This window comes from Limanda limanda, chromosome 11 (assembly GCF_963576545.1).
Source record: "Limanda limanda chromosome 11, fLimLim1.1, whole genome shotgun sequence".
NCBI lineage: Eukaryota > Metazoa > Chordata > Actinopteri > Pleuronectiformes > Pleuronectidae > Limanda > Limanda limanda.
In genome coordinates, this window is record NC_083646.1 from 19,020,533 (window position 1) to 19,038,463 (window position 17,931).

Genomic DNA, 17,931 nt, shown 5'->3' on the forward strand with positions numbered 1-17,931 from the left:
TATCTGCCAAGTAATGGTCAAATAATGTGAGTATTATTGAGTAATTTTGATAGAATATTCACACATATAAATAGTCCAGGATTTATTATATAAAGTAATTTCACTCTCAATTATACTGAAATTGTATGAAATGCATATTGTAGAAATATTCAAAATGTTACGATAAAATGCTTGGATGCACAAAAGCTAGACATGTTAAAGTGGCAGCTTGGTGACATACTTCCCCTTTGACGGTGTGGTTTTTTCTGGGTTTAGGGCAAACTTTTTGCTGCAGATGCTGCGAAACTTGCAATGCAAATTTAGCTTCCAGATGCAGCAGGAAGCTTTACGTGCTGTGAAACGGTTTGATACCAAGGAAACCGAGGCATGTGTGACAGAGGTGTTAATAAACTTGTTTACTTTTCAGAACCTAACCACTTTGGTCAGAATCTATAAAACACCCCTGCTGTTGTTTTGTGCCACCCATGATTAAATGAGGTCACGACGGCTTCACCTAACAGTATGTGATTAAAAGGGAACAGACGTTTTTGTTTCAAAATACAGTACGTCTGACTTGCAGGTGCAGATACAATCTGTTAAAAGCTCACTTAAAAATATCGCAAACATATCGTGCAAATGTTCTAAACAGATGATGTTTAAAAAGCATATTTTCAAGCCTACTGTTCTACAGTGTTGCTGCTATAGCCATGCATAACTGAAAATGCTTCAGGATGCATTAAGACATTTGCTCAAGCTGCCAAGAGGGACAAGTGCAAGTCACATGTTGGTTGCAACATACTGTATATGCCCTGCTGAGGAATTAACTATTTACATTATACATTCAATCTTACATACTTCACAGCGTTTATAAAAAAGAAAAAAGTGTTTATAAAAACAGAAAAAAGTTCAGATAGTAAGAATATCAAAATGTGTATATAGAGAAATATTGAAATGTGTATATGGTGTAATGGTAATATTGTTATAGTTAAAAAATCGCAATTCTGACCATAAGATAAAAAAAAAAAATACAAAGTCATATGTGCTTTCTTTTACTCCTATACAACACTGACAAAAAAAAACGACAGCGTGGCCTGAAGTTGACTTTACAACCCGGTGCTCCTCTCGTCCACACTGGTGGTTTGTGAGTGCATCGATCCTCTTCTGTCCCGAGGGATGTGGACCTTAACAACCTGACACAGCCAACAGGGAGCTGTGTGGATCAGCCTCACCAGGTGCCTCTTGAACTTCTCCCCGACAAACACGTACAGGATGGGGTTGAGGCAGCTGTGAGCGTAGGCAATGGCCTCTGTGACTTGTAAAGTCAACCTGATGGCTTTGCTTGTTCCACAAGCTGTGTAGACATCCAGGAGCTCCAGTGCTTTGAAGAACAATGCAACGTTATAGGGGAGCCAGCAGCAGATGAAAACCACCACCACTGCGAGAACTAACCGGATGGCCTGTTTCTTGGGCGACTGGCAGTACAGCAGCTTCCACACAATCTGAGAGTAGCAGAACCCCATGATGAGGGCTGGGACAAGCAGACCCAAAATGTTCTTTTTGAAAAGGCTAAAGACCCCCCAGAAGTGATGAGAAGAGTCGCTCGAGCCAGAGGAGGGATACTCAGGAGCGCAGAACACCGTCGAGTTAGTTTGCAGTTTGAGGAAGATCAGATCAGGGAACGAAGCCAGAAATCCAGCCACCCATGTAACAGCAGCTGCAACCAGTCCGAACGACCGCGTCCGTGCTCTCATGGCGTAAACAGCGTGAACTATGGCCAAGTACCGGTCGATGCTCATCAGGCAGATGAAGAAGATCCCACAGTAAAAAACAATATTATAAATGCCCAGGATCACTTTGCACATAGCATCTCCGAACAGCCACTGGTCGCGGGCCTGGTGGGCGAGGAAGGGAAGAGAGCAAACCAGCAGCAGGTCAGCGATGGCCAGGTTCAGGAGGCACACGTCGGTCATACTGCGGAGACGCACCCCGCAGATGGTGACCCAGATGACCAGAGAGTTTCCGAGAAGGCCCAGGAGGAAGATAATGCTGTAGAGGACAGGAAGGTATTTGGCGCCATGACTCTCGTACACACACAGGCCAGAGTCCCCATAGTCCAACTCAGAGTCGTAATCGTATTCAGTGGAGGATGGTGGGCTGGGTTAGGGAAAAAAAGACAGGAAGGACAAATGAATAGTTAGGAAATATCCAGTATTTCAGATCATCTCAGCCAAGGATGTTATATTTTCACAGTTATCATTATTTAGAAACATTATACATAAAATATAGGACAGATTACCACAAAACTTAGTGGAAGGATGTGATATGGGTCAAAAGGTTAAACATTTTATGGATGGATATTTATTAAAACAGGACTGCACAGTCAGATCTGGTTGACCCACAACCATTCATACCAATATAGATTTTTCTTATATAATTTACAAATTATTTATTGATATTTGTTTTACCTGGGGTGTCTTTCAAAATTATCACCAATTTCTGAGAGTAATTCATGGATCTTAATGAAAAAAAGAGGACTGATATCTACGAGTGTGTGTAATTTTGTGCAGTGGATTGAATTTAAAGAGACTGTAATCACCTTGACACTCGACTGAGTGCTGAGTTCAGTTTTTTATCGACATCAATCCTGCATAACATTTAAAGTACACAAAAACCTATGTTTCTATTATAGCTGTGGGAGGTAAAATACATTAGAACCTTCAAATTAAACCCTACTGTGATATGTTGCACCATTAAACAATTATAACACAACCAGAATCATACACTTGTAATCTCACTGTCCCATTCAGGAACAAGACACCAGAACTCATGTTATGGCTAATGACGCACATAGAGGAAACTAAAAATCTCAGCCAGTTTATATAAGATGGAAAGTGAAAACAAAGTCAACAGCAAAGTGCAGACAAAGACATAGAGGCATCACAGACTTAACACAGTCTGATCTGAGCAAGAATCATCTTACCTTGATTCTTGGTTTATAGTTGGAGTCACATTGCCACTGAAAGCAGTAACGGTGTCCATGATCAGTTTCCTAGAGAATAAAAACGAATTTAAAGCATGACCTACTTTTTGAATTGTATTGAAATTTAGTTTACTTTGTTTCTCTGAAAGTGTGATAGAAGTTTCAAAAGTTCATGCTCATGCATTTTCTGAAAAGTATCTTAACTCAAAAGTCCAAATGCAATGGATTAATGATCCCCTGTTTCAAAGTATATGAGCTATAATAGCATGATTCAGGTTGTCACAAGGAGAAAGGTGTGAGGTATTCCAACTGAAAAGTTAGATTATAATTTGTGGCAAGAAAAATGTTATCAATATGTAAATTTCATGGTCATTTAAATCATAATGTGTACTAACACTATTACCATAACTGCACCTCTTGTATGATCACTGAGCAGCTGTGACCAGAGAAACTTTTTATTTCACGGTTCTTCTACAAAGTCACTGACCGGCTGCCTAACGTGAACGAGCTCTTATCTCACTGTGTGTGTCGCTCTGAGTGGGGCCTGTGTGCGTGTGCTTTTGCATATTAGAATGAAAATATATTGTCCTATCAAATAAATATATGCGGCATTATGAAATAAAAGTCCCAAGAAATTAATAAACGGCCATTATGATATAAAAGTCCCATGAAATAAATAAACAGCCATTATGATAAAAATTCCCATGAAATAATTAAATGTGGCATTTTGAAATAATTAAATGTGGCATTATGAAATAAAAGTAACGAAATAAACCAAAGTCTTTTGAAAAACATGCTATATTTATATATTTATTGCCATATATTTTGATTTGAGGGTTTATTTGATAGCCATATTTTTAAGCTATTTATTTATTTACCTATTTATTACATTTTGACAAAAAACTCTATTCCATAGTAGTAAACCATTCTGTGCGTCTGTTTGCAACATGCTTTCGTCCAGCACTTTTGTAATGTTTGTGTGTTTGCATTGTTACAGGCAACCAATAAATCAATGTGCAGCATTCATTTCTCCCTCTGACAGAAAGTGAAATCATACTCATGTGTTGATATACCATAAACTGTTGGAGAGGCGGTAGACTAGTGGCAGAAACTTGGACTAGTGGCAGAGAAGGGGTCTCTGGTTCGATGCTGGTTCGACTCCACGGTTCGTCTCCTCGGAGTTTCATCGAAAACTTACCTGGATGGTATAACAACATAAAAAGACGAACCTGGACCTGTCCAAAGATCAAAAGACTATTCTCCCTACCCTGTCTAGTGCCCCTGAGCAAGGCACCTTACTCCCCCAACATCTGCTCCCCGGGCGCCGTACACGGCTGCCCACTGCTCTGCTCTGCAGTGTGTCCTGCACCAGATGGGTCAAAAGCAGAGGACTAATTTCCCCATTGCATGAGTGTGTCTTTGCATGTTTGTGCATGTTTGTGGGATAAATAAAGTGTTTCTTCTTCTTCTTCTAAACATCATGTTAGAGAATGTGCATATAAAAGAAAGAAAGCAAAAACGTACCTATGTCGCAGTGCCGATGATTAGAAGTAAGCTGATATTGGTGGATTCTGGACCACAAGATGCTGAGGTGGACGGTCAAATCAAAGAATGGATCAGCTGTTTAATCCAATTTGATTATGTGCGGCCAAGGATACCATGAACAAAAAGCTGTGAGAAGTGCAACTGCTTTTTCACAGCACTGAGATCCACCCAGGATGGGGTTGTGGGTTATTATTTGAGGGGCATAATACTTGTTACTTCCTTACAATTCAAAAACAGATTTGGTATATGAGGCCGCAGTGCCTGCAAGAGCTCTGAAGCACTCGTACGGTGTATCTTCTGAACCTCCCTGTTTGGAATTAGCTGTTCTCTTGTTCTGTGTTTAGAATTATTCCTTATCATTAGTGAGTTCTCCTCAAACGGTTCTATAATAAACTGTCACTTTGTAATGTTTGTGTGCTGGATGTTGTGTGCAAAGCTTTTTATAAACCGTCTATGGTGCAGAGTGAAGTTATAAAACTGCGTTCATCCTACCTGGTTTACCTGCAGTGAATATTATAAAGTCGATAGTCAATGTTTTTCCTAAAAAGAAACAGAATTTACCTGATTACTGTTCATGTTTACTCAAAAAACAAACGTCGTGCTTTTAGGCAAATCGCAAATGAAGAGGTGATTCTATATATGTGGTTGCCGTGACCGAGATCAGCACCCGCGACACCTGTGAGTGTATGTGTCAGTCGGATATGGTATGGTACATCGATTTGGGCCTGTGGTTTGGCCCAGTTGGCGACCACTCACTTGTTTATTTGAGCTCAACTTGCTCCTCCCCTATTGACTGTTGCAGATCGCTGGTCTCCTGTTTATTAACGTTCCAGCGTTTAAGATTTAGGTGAAAGGGATCTATTGGCAGATATTTGATATAAAATATTCCTAGTGATGTTTTCACTAGTGTTTAATCATCTAAATTGTACAATCGGTGGTTTTCCATAACCTTGAATGGGCCGTTTATATTTAAACACTATAAATTTGCATCAGGAGCGGGTCGTCTCTACTGAGGCCGCCATGTTTTTTACAGTAGCCCAGAGTGGACAAACTAAACACCTTTGGAGATTTTTTGACAACTGAAGGCTACCACAGGTTCTCTCTCATTTTTGGAAGGGGAGGGTGAGGTGAGGGGTATTCAGCAAGTTGCATATCCTCCATGATTCAATTCTACACACTGCACCTTTAAATCTTTTCTAATATTGAATCGCATGTCCAAACTCACCTGAAAAGTTAGATTATAATTTCGGGCAAAAAAAATATTACCTACAGCCGTGGCCAAAAGTTTTGAGAATGACACAAATATACATTTTCACAAAGTCTGCTGCCTCAGTTTTTATAATGGCAATTTGCATATACTCAAGAATGTTATGAAGAGTGATCAGATGAATTGCAATTAATTGCAAAGTCCCTCTTTGCCACGAAAAGGAACTTAATCCCCAAAAAACCATTTCCACTGCATTTCAGCCCTGCCACAAAAGGACCAGCTGACATCATGTCAGTGATTCTCTTTTTAACACAGGGGAGAGTGTTGATGGGGACAAGTCTGGAGATCACTCTGTCATGCTGATTTAGACAGAATAGCAGACTGGAAGCTTTAAAAGGAGGGTGATGCTTGAAATCATTATTCTTCGTCTGTTAACCATGGTTACCTGCAAGGAAACACGTGCAGTCATCATTGCTTTGCACAAAAAGGACTTCAGAGGCCAGGATATTGCTGCCAGGTAGATTGCACCTGAATTTATCATTTATTGGATCATCAAGAACTTCAAGGAGATAGGTTCAATTATTGTTAAAAAGGCTTCAGGGCGCCCGAGAACGTCCAGCAAGCGCCAGAACCGTCTCCTAAAGTTGATTCAACTGCAGGATCGGAGTACCACTAGTGCAGAGGTTGGTCAGGAATGGCAGCAGGCAGGTGTGAGTGCATCTGCACGCACAGTGAGGCGAAGACTTTTGGATGATGGCCTGGTGTCAAGAAGGGCAGCAAAGAAGACACTTCTCTCCAGGAAAAACATCAGGGACAGACTGATATTCTGTCAAAGGTACAGGGATTGGACTGCTGAGGACAGGGGTAAAGTCATTTTTTCTGATGAATCCCCTTACCGATTGTTTAGGGCATCTGGAAAAAAGCTTGTCTGGAGAAGAAAAGGTGAGCGCTACCATCAGTTCTGTGCAGTGCCAACAGTAAAGCAACCTGAGAACATTAATGTGTGGGGTTGCTTCTCAGCCAAGGGAGTGGGCTCACTAACAATTTTGCCAAAGAACACAGCCATGAATAAAGAATGGTACCAAAACATCCTCGGAGAGCCACTTCTCTCAACCATCCAAGAACAGTTTGGTGACGAACAATGCCTTTTCCAGCATGAAGGAGCACCTTGCCATCAAGCGAAAGTGATAACTAAGTGGCTCGGCGAAAAAAACATCAAAATTTTGGGTCCATGGCTAAGAAACTCCCCAGACCTTAATCCCATTGAGAATTTGTGGTCAATCTTCAAGAGGCGGGTGGACAAACAAAAACCCACAAAATATGACAAAGTCCAAGCATTGATTATGCAAGAATGAGCTGCCATCAGTCAGGATGTGGCCCAGAAGTTAATTGACAGCATACCAAGGTGAATTGCAGAGGTCTTGAAAAAGAAGGGTCAACACTGCAAATATTGACTCCTTGCATAAACTTAATGTAATTGTCAATAAAATCCTTTGACACTTGTAATTATACTTCAGTATACCATAGTAACTTCTGATAAAAAGATCTGAAAACATTGAAGCAACACACTTTGTGAAAACCAATACTTGTGTCATTCTCAAAACTTTTGGCCATGGCTGTATATGTCAATTTCATGGTCATTTGAATCTTAATGTGCACTAACACTTTTACCATACATTAAAACCTTCAAATTAAACCCTACTGTGATATTTTGCACCATTAAACAATTATAACACAACCAGAATCATACACTTGTAATCTCACTGTCCCATTCAGGAACAAGCCACAAGAACGCATGTTATGGCTAATGACGAACATAGAGGAAACTAAAAATCTCAGCCAGCTTACATAAGATGGAAAGTGAAAACAAAGTCGACAGCAAAGCGCAGACAAAGACATAGAGGCAGTGTGATCTGATCAGAATAATCAACGTGTTACTGGAGTTGTGTGTGTCAGCTCGGCTGGTTTCATCTTACCTTGATTCCTGGTTTATAGCTGGAGTCACATTGCCACTAAAAGAAGAAAACCTAATGAAAACCAGAAAATGTAAAAGCATGACGTAATTCTTGAAATTGAAAACAGATGGTTTTAGTTTACTTGGTTTCTCTGCAAGTGTGATGGAAGTTTCAAGAGTTCATGCTCATTTTCTGAAAAGTATTTTAACTCAAAAGTCCAAATGCAATGGATTAAAATGACCCCCTGTTTCAAAGTATTTGAGCTATAATAACATGATTCAGTTTGTCACAAGGAAACAGGTGTGAGGTATTCCAAAATAAATAAATAAATATGGCTGTGAAATAAAGCGTTTTTAAGTGTGAACTGGCGTGTTGTGCCAGTTCACACTTAAAAAGAATGAGGTCAAAGTTGAGTTCATGTAGATGTATGAACTATTTCACATTCACATTTGTTCCCTTTTTATTGGGATGATTTATGTGACAAACTTACGATAATGTGTTTAGTTATTAATCAATGGTGTCGGATCAGGTCTGCGTGTCGCTCCGCTCATTTTAACACTGAGTCCTGACACTAAGTTACTTAATGTGCTTATCAGGTCCTGATAACTAGAGCCAACATGTCAAGTTTGAAGTTCATAATTGAATGGGCTTGCAAGATATGGGTTACACATCCAAACAGACAGACATTTGTGGAATTAAAAGGTCGATGAGAAAGTTTTATTTACTTTATTTCTTTTACAAAAAAAATACAATTGCACAAGTTCCAAATATACTTTGAATTACATGATTTGAAAAAAAAAAAATCTTTAAAATCTGTACACTTTCAAAACTGAATCATTCCCTCGTTTCTGGAAATTTTCAGTGCACCATTTTACAGTTCTAACAAGCACCATCTCCCCAGCACTACACACTCACACACTGCTGAATCATCACAACCACACATGCACACACCACCACCACAGAGCCACCAGGCATGTTTTACATTCTTCAGTAATCTGATTTTACGGGCGTGTTGGAAGTCTCTTTCTCTGTGGTGTCCCTGAGGCTGAAAGCCACTCTACTCTGATTACTCCAGCAGAAGCATCTCGTCATCACCTTGCCCAGTGACTTCCTGAACTTCTCCCCGACAAACGCATAGATGACCGGATTCACGCAACAGTGAGCCAATGCAATGATCTCAGCAATGCATCTGGAAGAGTAGAGGGTTTTCGAAGCCTCACAGTTGTCCCTGATTCCAAAGAGCTGCAGTGTCTGAAGGAAAACTATGACATTGTAAGGGACCCAGCACACCACAAACACACACACTATGATGAATATCAGCTTCACAGCTTTGGCCTTATTGGAGTTCCTGGACCTGGACAGCACCACAAGAATTTTCACGTAGCAGAAAATCATAATGGGGAGACAGACGAAAAGGCCCACTGTGTTTTCACTGAAGTTTTGCTGCATCTTCCAGAACTGCAGCATGTGCTCGGGGTACAGAGGCTGGCAACGTGGGTCATCTTCCTCTATCTCCAAGGAGGCAAATATCAGCTGAGGTGTTGCCAGGACGGCAGCGACAAACCAGATGGCGATGCTAGCTATGATCCCGTAGCGTAGCGTCCTGGCTCGCATGGCTGCCACGGCGTGGACGATGGCCAGGTAGCGGTCCATGCTCATTAAGGTCACAAACAGATTGCCGCTGTAGAAACCCAGCTGTTCAGAGCAGCAGAGGAAGAGACAAAATAAGAACAGGATGCAACATGGCACGCAACAGTAGCTGTTTCTCACCTCACCTAAAGAGAGCAGCCATAACCACAGAAGATACAGCACATGATATTTTGGTTATTGGCAGAATATTTCCCCCATTATAAAAAACAAAGGCACACACAACTTGTGTTCCCAGCATTACATACACTACAAGTACTTGCAAAAGCTGGCTGCTCAATTTAGTACTTTGCAATAAATACAGTTTATTAGCATTAATCTGATCAGAGTTGATTAAACAAAATCAAACTCCTTCCTTGTATGATGACATATCGGTAGCAGTGTCTTATCAAGGATACAAAGTCACAGTGTAAATGTAGAATAAGTGTTACATCATCTGTTACTCTTTATGAAATCAGCTTCAAAACTACTCAAAGTGTGTTCACCTGATAGACTCCTGTCATCAGCCTGCACGACGCCAGGTTCTGGGGCTCGTGGGCCCACAGGGGCAGAGATACAGCCAGCATGAGGTCAGACAGGGCCAGGTTGAGGAGGCACACATCCGTCATAGATTTCAACTTTATGTAGCGGAGGAGAACCCAGAGGACTGTCACGTTACCTGGGAAATCACTTTGAATTATTAAACGGTATTTCTGGAGCTTCTGGTAACAAACTGTAGATGTGAACCGTTAAAATGCAAATGTGAGTTAATGTGTGCATTGTGAACATACCGAGCAGACCAAGACAAAACAGCAGGTAGTAAAGTACTGGTAAGACCATGGATCCACTGGAAAACGCTGAACCGAGATCACAACCGGAAGTGTCGTTATCATAGTAATACATCTCTGGGTCATATGAGTCCATACTGCTGTGTGAGGAGGAACAGAGTAGTTAGGGATAACTTTAGTGTCACAAAGTCAGACAAAAACCAAATTCAGTCCTCAACCCGAGGTGGTCAGGGGATCCAAATTATCACCAATGAAATCACCACCAGTCAAGCATTCAAAAACGAAATCATGTAAATGACAATAATGTTCGTCAAAACCAATATTGTACAGCAGTGACCTATTTCAGTTCCGGCAAAAGAACAAAATTTACATATCAATCAAATAAAACCATATGAACAAGGCATGTGCACATTATAAGCTTCTTGTCTTATTAACATGTATTCAAAATGTATTGAGTTGTGCTTCTGTAACTCTGTTCTTCAAAAGGAGCCGTCCGGCCCAATCTGCTCTTGGGTTCGAAACAAACACCAATCAGTTGTTCTCGCAGATCTGTTCCTCTTTTACCCTTCAATCTATCACCAAATTAAATAGTCAAAGCAACAAAAAACATCTTTAACTTCCTTTATTGGTTAATTCACCCTTTCTCACCAAAAACCTCTTATCCCCTCCTTATATGGCCTTGAATGCTACAATCTCTCCGCTCGTGCTTTTCTCTGTAGTTATAGATAACTAGATGTGACCATACAGGACAATTCTGGTTTATAATACAAATGAAATTAATTTATTTTCTTATGATTCAAATGAAAAGCCAAAGTGGCTCAATGATTAAAATGTATGAAATACTTACTCCACCAACAATGAGCTCTTTTGAATCCTGATTCCAAAAAGAGAAAAAGCTTTTCCTTCATTCAAGTGTTTGTAAAACTGATCTATCTTCAAAAAACAGTAACAGGGCTGTCTCATTTAAAATGCGTATTTCCCAACACTGACTGTGTTCTAGTAATGAAGTGTGTTCCTAGCACCTCTAACAACCGGGACTTTCCTGCCCTTTAGGATGAACTTTTCAGATAAAATCATCATTTGGTGAGTCACATGTAAAAGGCTTCTGCAACAAACATTTTGGTACTTTAAACACAAAAACAATTCTCCAATAACTCTATGTAAATTCAATGTTTTATCTTTCTAAAAATACCTCAAACCTCCTTCTACTCTGATCATAATCAAAATCATGTGATCTCATTCAAACCACAGCTCTGTCTTTTTTCTTTTACTATCATATTAGACAGAAGCACGTGCTCTGACACCCCATGCCGACCCTCACTTCCTGTGGCGGAGATGCGTAAACACACACACACACACATACACACACACACGTTTCCCACCTAAGCACTGTGTTTTAGGTGTTTGAGGGCGAGGGAGATGAGAGACGAGGTAAGTCTTACAAATAGCAGCTAAAATTTTTAAAATATGAACGTGCTCACCAAAATTACTGCTCCTGTAATTTGTTTGTTCTCGTGTTCTTGTCCTCAAGCTTTCAAGTCATCCAGTCGAGTAGCATCACTCTCTTTTTATTCTCATTTCTGGTAAGGTGAACCCTGGCCTCTGTCGTTTCCTCTGCATCATGTTAAACCTGCAGAGAAGTGTCAGAGGTGTGTGGTTTTCTCAGAAATGTGGTAAGAGCGGAGCAAAGGCCAAATGGATTCTGTCAAGGCACTGTTCTCTTCTTCTTTCCTGTTTTGAAGAAAGAAATGAACATCGGAAAGTCACACTCAGCTCATTAGGAATCACAAAAGATATATTTTCAGTTCTTGTGCTTGATAGAATTGAATCAACTTCACTTTATTAGCTGGATTATGGTAATGTTAAAAGAACAGCCCCTGTAAAACAAGCTGCCTTAGTCTTGGTATTCATTCAGGACCAATAAATAAGTGTCTGCCCAATGATTTGGTTGTGCGTACATGTTAAATCACCTTAACTCTTAACTTTCTCTAAATCATTCACTCATTCGATGAGTGTGAGAGGAGCTAGCATCTGTTTTAGAGATTAAAGAAGTGACCTGCCATTGTCAGAAGGAAGAGAGAAAGTTGATCTACTGTACACAATATGAAAAAATGACCAGCATGCTCTCTAACGTGGACGCTACAACGTGTTTACGGTATGATCATTTCAAATCTGTTACTCGAGAAGCTGACGAAACTATAGCTTTCTTTGAAATGAGAGCAGATGTGTTGTATCATGGAAAGAAGAGTGGGAGCCAGAGCCTTCAAGCTTCTGTCCGGAGGCATCATCTCCCATTTTCAGTTTGAGAGGCAGACACCCTTTCTACGTTTAACAGTGGCCTTGAAACCTTCTTGTTTTGATAAAGCTTATAGGTAGAGTTCATGTCTGTCTTGGACCAGCTCTTAGTTATGCTGCTATGGGTCCAGAATGTTGGGGGGCACATGGAGCTTCTCCTTCTTCTTCATCACATTCATATTTCATTGTGAAGGTGAGGGGGCTGGGAGAGCAGCTTCATCAGTCAGCCCAGTGTGAGACACGGAGACACGGAGAGTCGCAAGGAAAGAGAGACAGAAACTGCGCTGCAACGCTCACGAAGTTTACGTATGACTATTGAACTTGTGTTTTGAGTATAATAAACTATGCTTAAGAAAAACAGCTGTGTCTCTGGCTGTGTGTGGGGAGCTCCGTGGCATCGAGGACGAACATGGGGCTCCACGCAGCCAGAGACGCGGACCGAGAGGCGGAGATGGAGCTGCTGCGGGATGCGGATGACTTGGTGGCCGGGCACCGGGAGCAGCTCCGTCAGCGTCGTCTTCCTCTCCGGGGCTCTCACCACAGCAGCCAGAGACAAACCAGTCACGTTTTAGCATCTTTATTTAAAGACCAGGTGCAAAACATAAACTTAACTACAACATAAATCCAGCAATTCCTGCTGGCATATAGCTTTTCAGCTTAGTCTTTGAGGAGTGTCTCCCATGACTGTCTCCGTGTCTCTGAGTCTTTAGATTGCTATATGTCCAGTATGATATGCCTACTCAAGAATAATAATATTATTGGTAAATGCTTTCATTACAAGTGTCATTACCTCCGTGTCTGTCAGACATTATCTTTAGTATAAATACTTTAAACATTGATACAACTTTTCCACCTCTGTCTTTTCTCCCGAATTCGGTAAATATTGTTGTTGTTGATGTGCTCTGTTACACATGGCATCTATTGCAGTCCTGTCCATCAGGGGAGAGGGATCCCTCACTTGTGACTCTCTTTGAGGTTGCTACAATTTTAGGTGTTTCTTTGGTTGTTTTTCTGGTAAAGGGCAGATGCTGTAGCACCTTGTGAAGCTCTAAAGGTTAATTGTGATTTGTGAATATAGGCTATACAAATAAAATGAATTGAATGATTTAATTTCCAATATAAAATACAATGCAAAAGTTATTGTGTTTTTGCTCAGAAAGGAATGGAGATGACATGAGGTCAAAATTTAATAATCTCATGTGCAAAACAAAACCACACAATTTAACAATCAATACAATCAATTTGGCAATTAAGCAGAATTTAATGCGAAAAACATCACTAAAATTAACACTTATATAATATAATACTGAAATGAATTATGTAAAATTACAAGTTTTCTTACAGATTGACACTTTCAGATCTATAACAAGCAACAACTTTTGTTTATTAGATGCCACAACCCACTGTTAGTTTGAGTCATCATCAAACAGTTGAATAAAAATAACACAGAACTTAGCTTTTTTACAAATGTCAGCATTTCATTAAGAGTATTTTTTCGCCAATTTGCAGACTTCATAAAAATGTGTAAAAAGGAACAAAAAAGTGTCCCAAACACATCGGCCACAGAGAAACAAAACACTGTGGTTAAACGGCATTCTCTGTCAAGCGGTCAGGTTTGGAGTGCAGTTAAATTTTCGACTATATCTGCATAACTGCCTTGAATTCAGCAAACCTGTGAAAGTATAGGAAAGGATGATGCTGATGATTAAGCTCTCACCTGGATTATTTTAAAACTGACAGGCCTGTCAGCTAACATCTTATTGTCTCAACAATACAATATATCACAGTGCATTCATTTGGAAATGGTGTCAAAAAGGTCTAAACAATAATCATATTTACAGGTACAGGCAGCTGTAATAGTTTACACGTTTTTGAATTTAATAATCCTGGATAGACAATTGAGGGAGCCTGGATGAAACAAAATAAACTAGTATGGCCAAGCAGTCCCTTTAAAGCCCATCAAGCTGCACCACATTTTCACAAGCTCATAGATATCAATCCCCTAATTGTGCCAGATCTATGAAATGTTTAAAAATGAACAATCTCACAAGGTTAAAGAAAGTTTAAATAAAAAATTCTGGATCTCCACCAAAATTGAATGGGTTCTCTCGTGACCCATACAACATCCTTTCATCAAGTTTTGTGGAAATCCATTCTGTTGTTTTGTCCAATCTTACACCTTACAAACAAGCCATCAAAGAAATGGAAAGGGCTGAAAACATAAGCTCCTTGGCGTTATATGGTGTCGATAAACGGTATCACACAGGGCCGGGTCTAGACAGGCATGTATGAGGGGGCAGCCACAAATCTTGAGGGGGCATTGTGCTTTATTATATTATTATTATTATAAATTGGGATTTAGTTTGAGGGGGCACAACATTTATTTGAGGGGGCCAGGCCCCCTCTTGCCCCTGCCTAGACCCGGCCCTATCACATCTGCCCTCCACCTGCTAAATGACAACAGGGTGGGTCAAATCATGAGGACCTGGACATGACAGAGCTTTTCCTGAAAGTACTATCTGAAAAATCTCGGCTGGAGGGAGAACGAATCCCAGGAACCCACTTCCCTAGCAGCTGCAAGGCTCGGTTCATAAATTTCTGTCCAACAAAGGCGTATATGATGGGATTCAGGCAGCAGTGAGTGTAAGCAAGGGTCTCAGTCACTACAATTGACAGCTTTAAATTGTTGCGAAAGTTGCATCCGTTCGGCAATATTTCTTTTGACTGCAGAAAGTACAAGAAATGGCAAATGTTAAATGGGACCCAGAGGAAGAAAAACACAGCCACTAGAGAGATGATCAGCTTCACAGCACGGTGCCTCCTCGCACTCTTCATTTTTACCAGTGTAGGGATTATCCTGGAGTAGCAAACTACCATCACCAGCAAGGGAATCACGAGACCCAGTATGTTTGTCGCAAAGATGTTGTAAACTTCCCAGGCATTGTTTTCCATGTTGTTGGTACAATTTGAGAGATTATCATCACCTGTTACCTTTGTGAAGATAAAGGCTGGTAGAGAGACACACAGGCTCAGCAGCCAGATGGACGTGCTGAGAACAACGCCTGCCCTCAGCGTGCGATAAACTGCCACCCTGTGACTGTGCATGATGACCACGTAGCGGTCCAGCGTCATGGCAACCATGAAGAAGACACTGCTGAAGTAGCCTGCGTGGTGGCAGGTTGAGATGAAACGGCAGATGAAGTCCCCGAAAGGCCAGTGGCTGACCCTGGAGTAGTGAGCGTAGAAAGGCAGCGTGAGCAGGAAGACGAGGTCGGACAGAGCCAGGTTGAAAAGGCAGATGTCTGTCAAGGTGGTACTGTTGCGGTGTTTCACCACGACACACACCACTAAACCATTACCTAAGGTGATAGGAAAAAAGCATTAAATCAGCCAGAACACAATATATTGTGCTAATATACCAAATGTCTCTCTCTCTCTCTCTCTCTCTCTCTCTCTCTCTCTCTCTCTCTCTCTCTCTCTCTCTCTCTCACACACACACACACACACGCACAAACATATACATACCTAGAAATCCCACAATGAAAACCAAACTGTACAGCGTTGGCAGAAACACACTCCCAAATTCCTTTAACTCAAAATTGCTGCAAGGAGAAGGGGGGTAGTCGTCGCTGCCGTAGTAGTCAGAATAGTCGTATGTTGTGTTGGCAGTGGTTTCATTATAGAGTATTACAGCATCTGCAGAAATAGACTTGTTATTTGGATCATGCAACTTATTTTAGGTGTAACTTCAGTATGATCCAGTAAGATAGAATTAAATAGGCAACATTCAAAGGGTCAAGTTGCCTCTAAAAAAAAATTCTGTTCACTTTTCTGTGTTAACAGCTTTAAATGCCTCGTTCAGTTTATCTTTTCAAACCACACATTTACAGTAACTCTAAAGTGGCCGAACAAATGTTTTGGTGTAAAGGCAGACATTTTAGAATTGGCACACAAAAGTAAAACCAAATAAATAAAATCAATTTGACTATACCTATCTGCAATAAAACCAAAACTACATACGTGGAGTTTTGCTTCTGCAAGGGACAAAGTGTGATGTTTTGGAATTTGGGTGAATCCGCCCTTCAACGTCAATTGATAATGATATCACGCCACCTGCTGGTCTTTATAAGTAACTTACTCCGCCTGTTGGAAACACTAGTCACGCCTACACGTCAGTCTTCAAGTGGGAGATGAAATAGAGGAAGAACTTACACTTTTCTAAACTTTTTATTGTGCTTAAAAACACCAATTCAGGACAAATCTATAGATTGAATTGAACATTAACAATTCCTAACCATTTAATGGTTAAAACGTTTATATGATTCAAACTTGCAACAAATATTTGTATTTAATTTTGCGTGCTTGGCTCATGATATTTTTTAAAGTTTAACGTGAGATATAAACTTCGGTGTTTTTGAAATTCTGATTATAAATCGAGGCAACATTCTTATAAAGAGCAATGTTTATACAATGCACTAAACATTGTCACAAAATTGTCTTTTCCTTAATCTCAGGACGTAAAACATTGTTTGGTAAAGATGCAAATGAAATAACAATGCATACTGTATTTCTAAGTTGAAATACATATAGATGATGGATATAAAAGTTAGAGAAACGTGTTAACCCTCAAACATCGTCACATTTTCAACAACAACATAGAGCTATAGATATTCTGTAGATGTAAATCTGTTGAAATGCAATCACCTGTCATAGTTGGATTTCAGTGATGCCTTTCCCCGTCAGGTAATCAGTGGCTGCACCTCACGGCTCCTTTTTTCCCTCTTTGTCTATAATGTGTAGGAAACAAATCGATCCAATTCACAACCATGAACCAACTTCAACAGTCTGCTAATGAACAGTGACACAGGAACAAAATATGCAGATGTTGTTTCCTGTACTGCCCAGAGTGTGAATTTGAGATCCTTATCAATAGCCCACGTGTTCACACTTTTTCGAAATGTTCACAGCAAAGACTAATACAAAGGTTAGGTCCCACCATTACTCATTTGATCATACAAATATTAGACTACTGTCACACTGGTTTATATACATATAAAGTGAGAGGTAGTATTGAGTTAAAAGGTCTTTTCTACTCATATATTATTAGTCACAGTTCAGTATATGTAAAATGTAAGTATCCTAATCATTTCCCTGAAAAATATAATATAACATAACATAATATAAATAATTGTTAAAAATGTTTAACCCTCACCAACTTAACATTCATTTTAATAGAATGAAATTAACAAATAGATAAATAATAAAAGGCAACAACCCTTTCCTTCTTTATATGTTGATTAAATCAATGACAAATCAGAAGAACCTACAAAATAACTGCCCTGTAAATTAAATTGAACCTATTGACATGAACAAGCAGAGTGCATATCATCGGTGAGGGTTTCATCTCGTCCTTCAACTGAATCAATGTCTCAATATCCGTCAAAAATTTCAATTGATGAAGAAACACTATTGCCACCAAAACTCAGTAGTTTCAAAAGGCAGTTAGAAACAGTGTGAAGGTATCAGGGTACAACCTCCACATTGAGGGACTATGCT

General features: G+C 40.1%; 3 protein-coding genes across 3 annotated transcripts; all 3 read right to left on the minus strand.

The window, feature by feature from the left end:
- Positions 1–1,082: 1,082 nt before the first annotated feature.
- cabz01093075.1 lies at positions 1,083–2,120 on the minus strand. The gene has a single exon (XM_061081918.1). The coding sequence runs from the start codon at positions 1,947–1,949 to the stop codon at positions 1,083–1,085; it is 867 nt and encodes a 288-aa protein (XP_060937901.1). The 5' UTR covers positions 1,950–2,120.
- A 6,367-nt stretch (positions 2,121–8,487) lies between these two features.
- si:cabz01093077.1 (C-C chemokine receptor type 4) lies at positions 8,488–10,195 on the minus strand. Its single transcript, XM_061081842.1, has 3 exons — positions 10,084–10,195; positions 9,799–9,971; positions 8,488–9,361 (listed from the first exon to the last, which is right to left on the minus strand). The coding sequence occupies exons 1-3, from the start codon at positions 10,193–10,195 to the stop codon at positions 8,654–8,656; spliced, it is 993 nt and encodes a 330-aa protein (XP_060937825.1). The 3' UTR covers positions 8,488–8,653.
- A 4,655-nt stretch (positions 10,196–14,850) lies between these two features.
- Positions 14,851–17,145, minus strand: LOC133014407 (C-C chemokine receptor type 5-like). The gene is made up of 3 exons (XM_061081638.1): positions 17,080–17,145; positions 15,901–16,071; positions 14,851–15,734 (listed from the first exon to the last, which is right to left on the minus strand). The coding sequence occupies exons 1-3, from the start codon at positions 17,084–17,086 to the stop codon at positions 14,851–14,853; spliced, it is 1,062 nt and encodes a 353-aa protein (XP_060937621.1). The 5' UTR covers positions 17,087–17,145.
- Between the last annotated feature and the right edge of the window lie 786 nt (positions 17,146–17,931).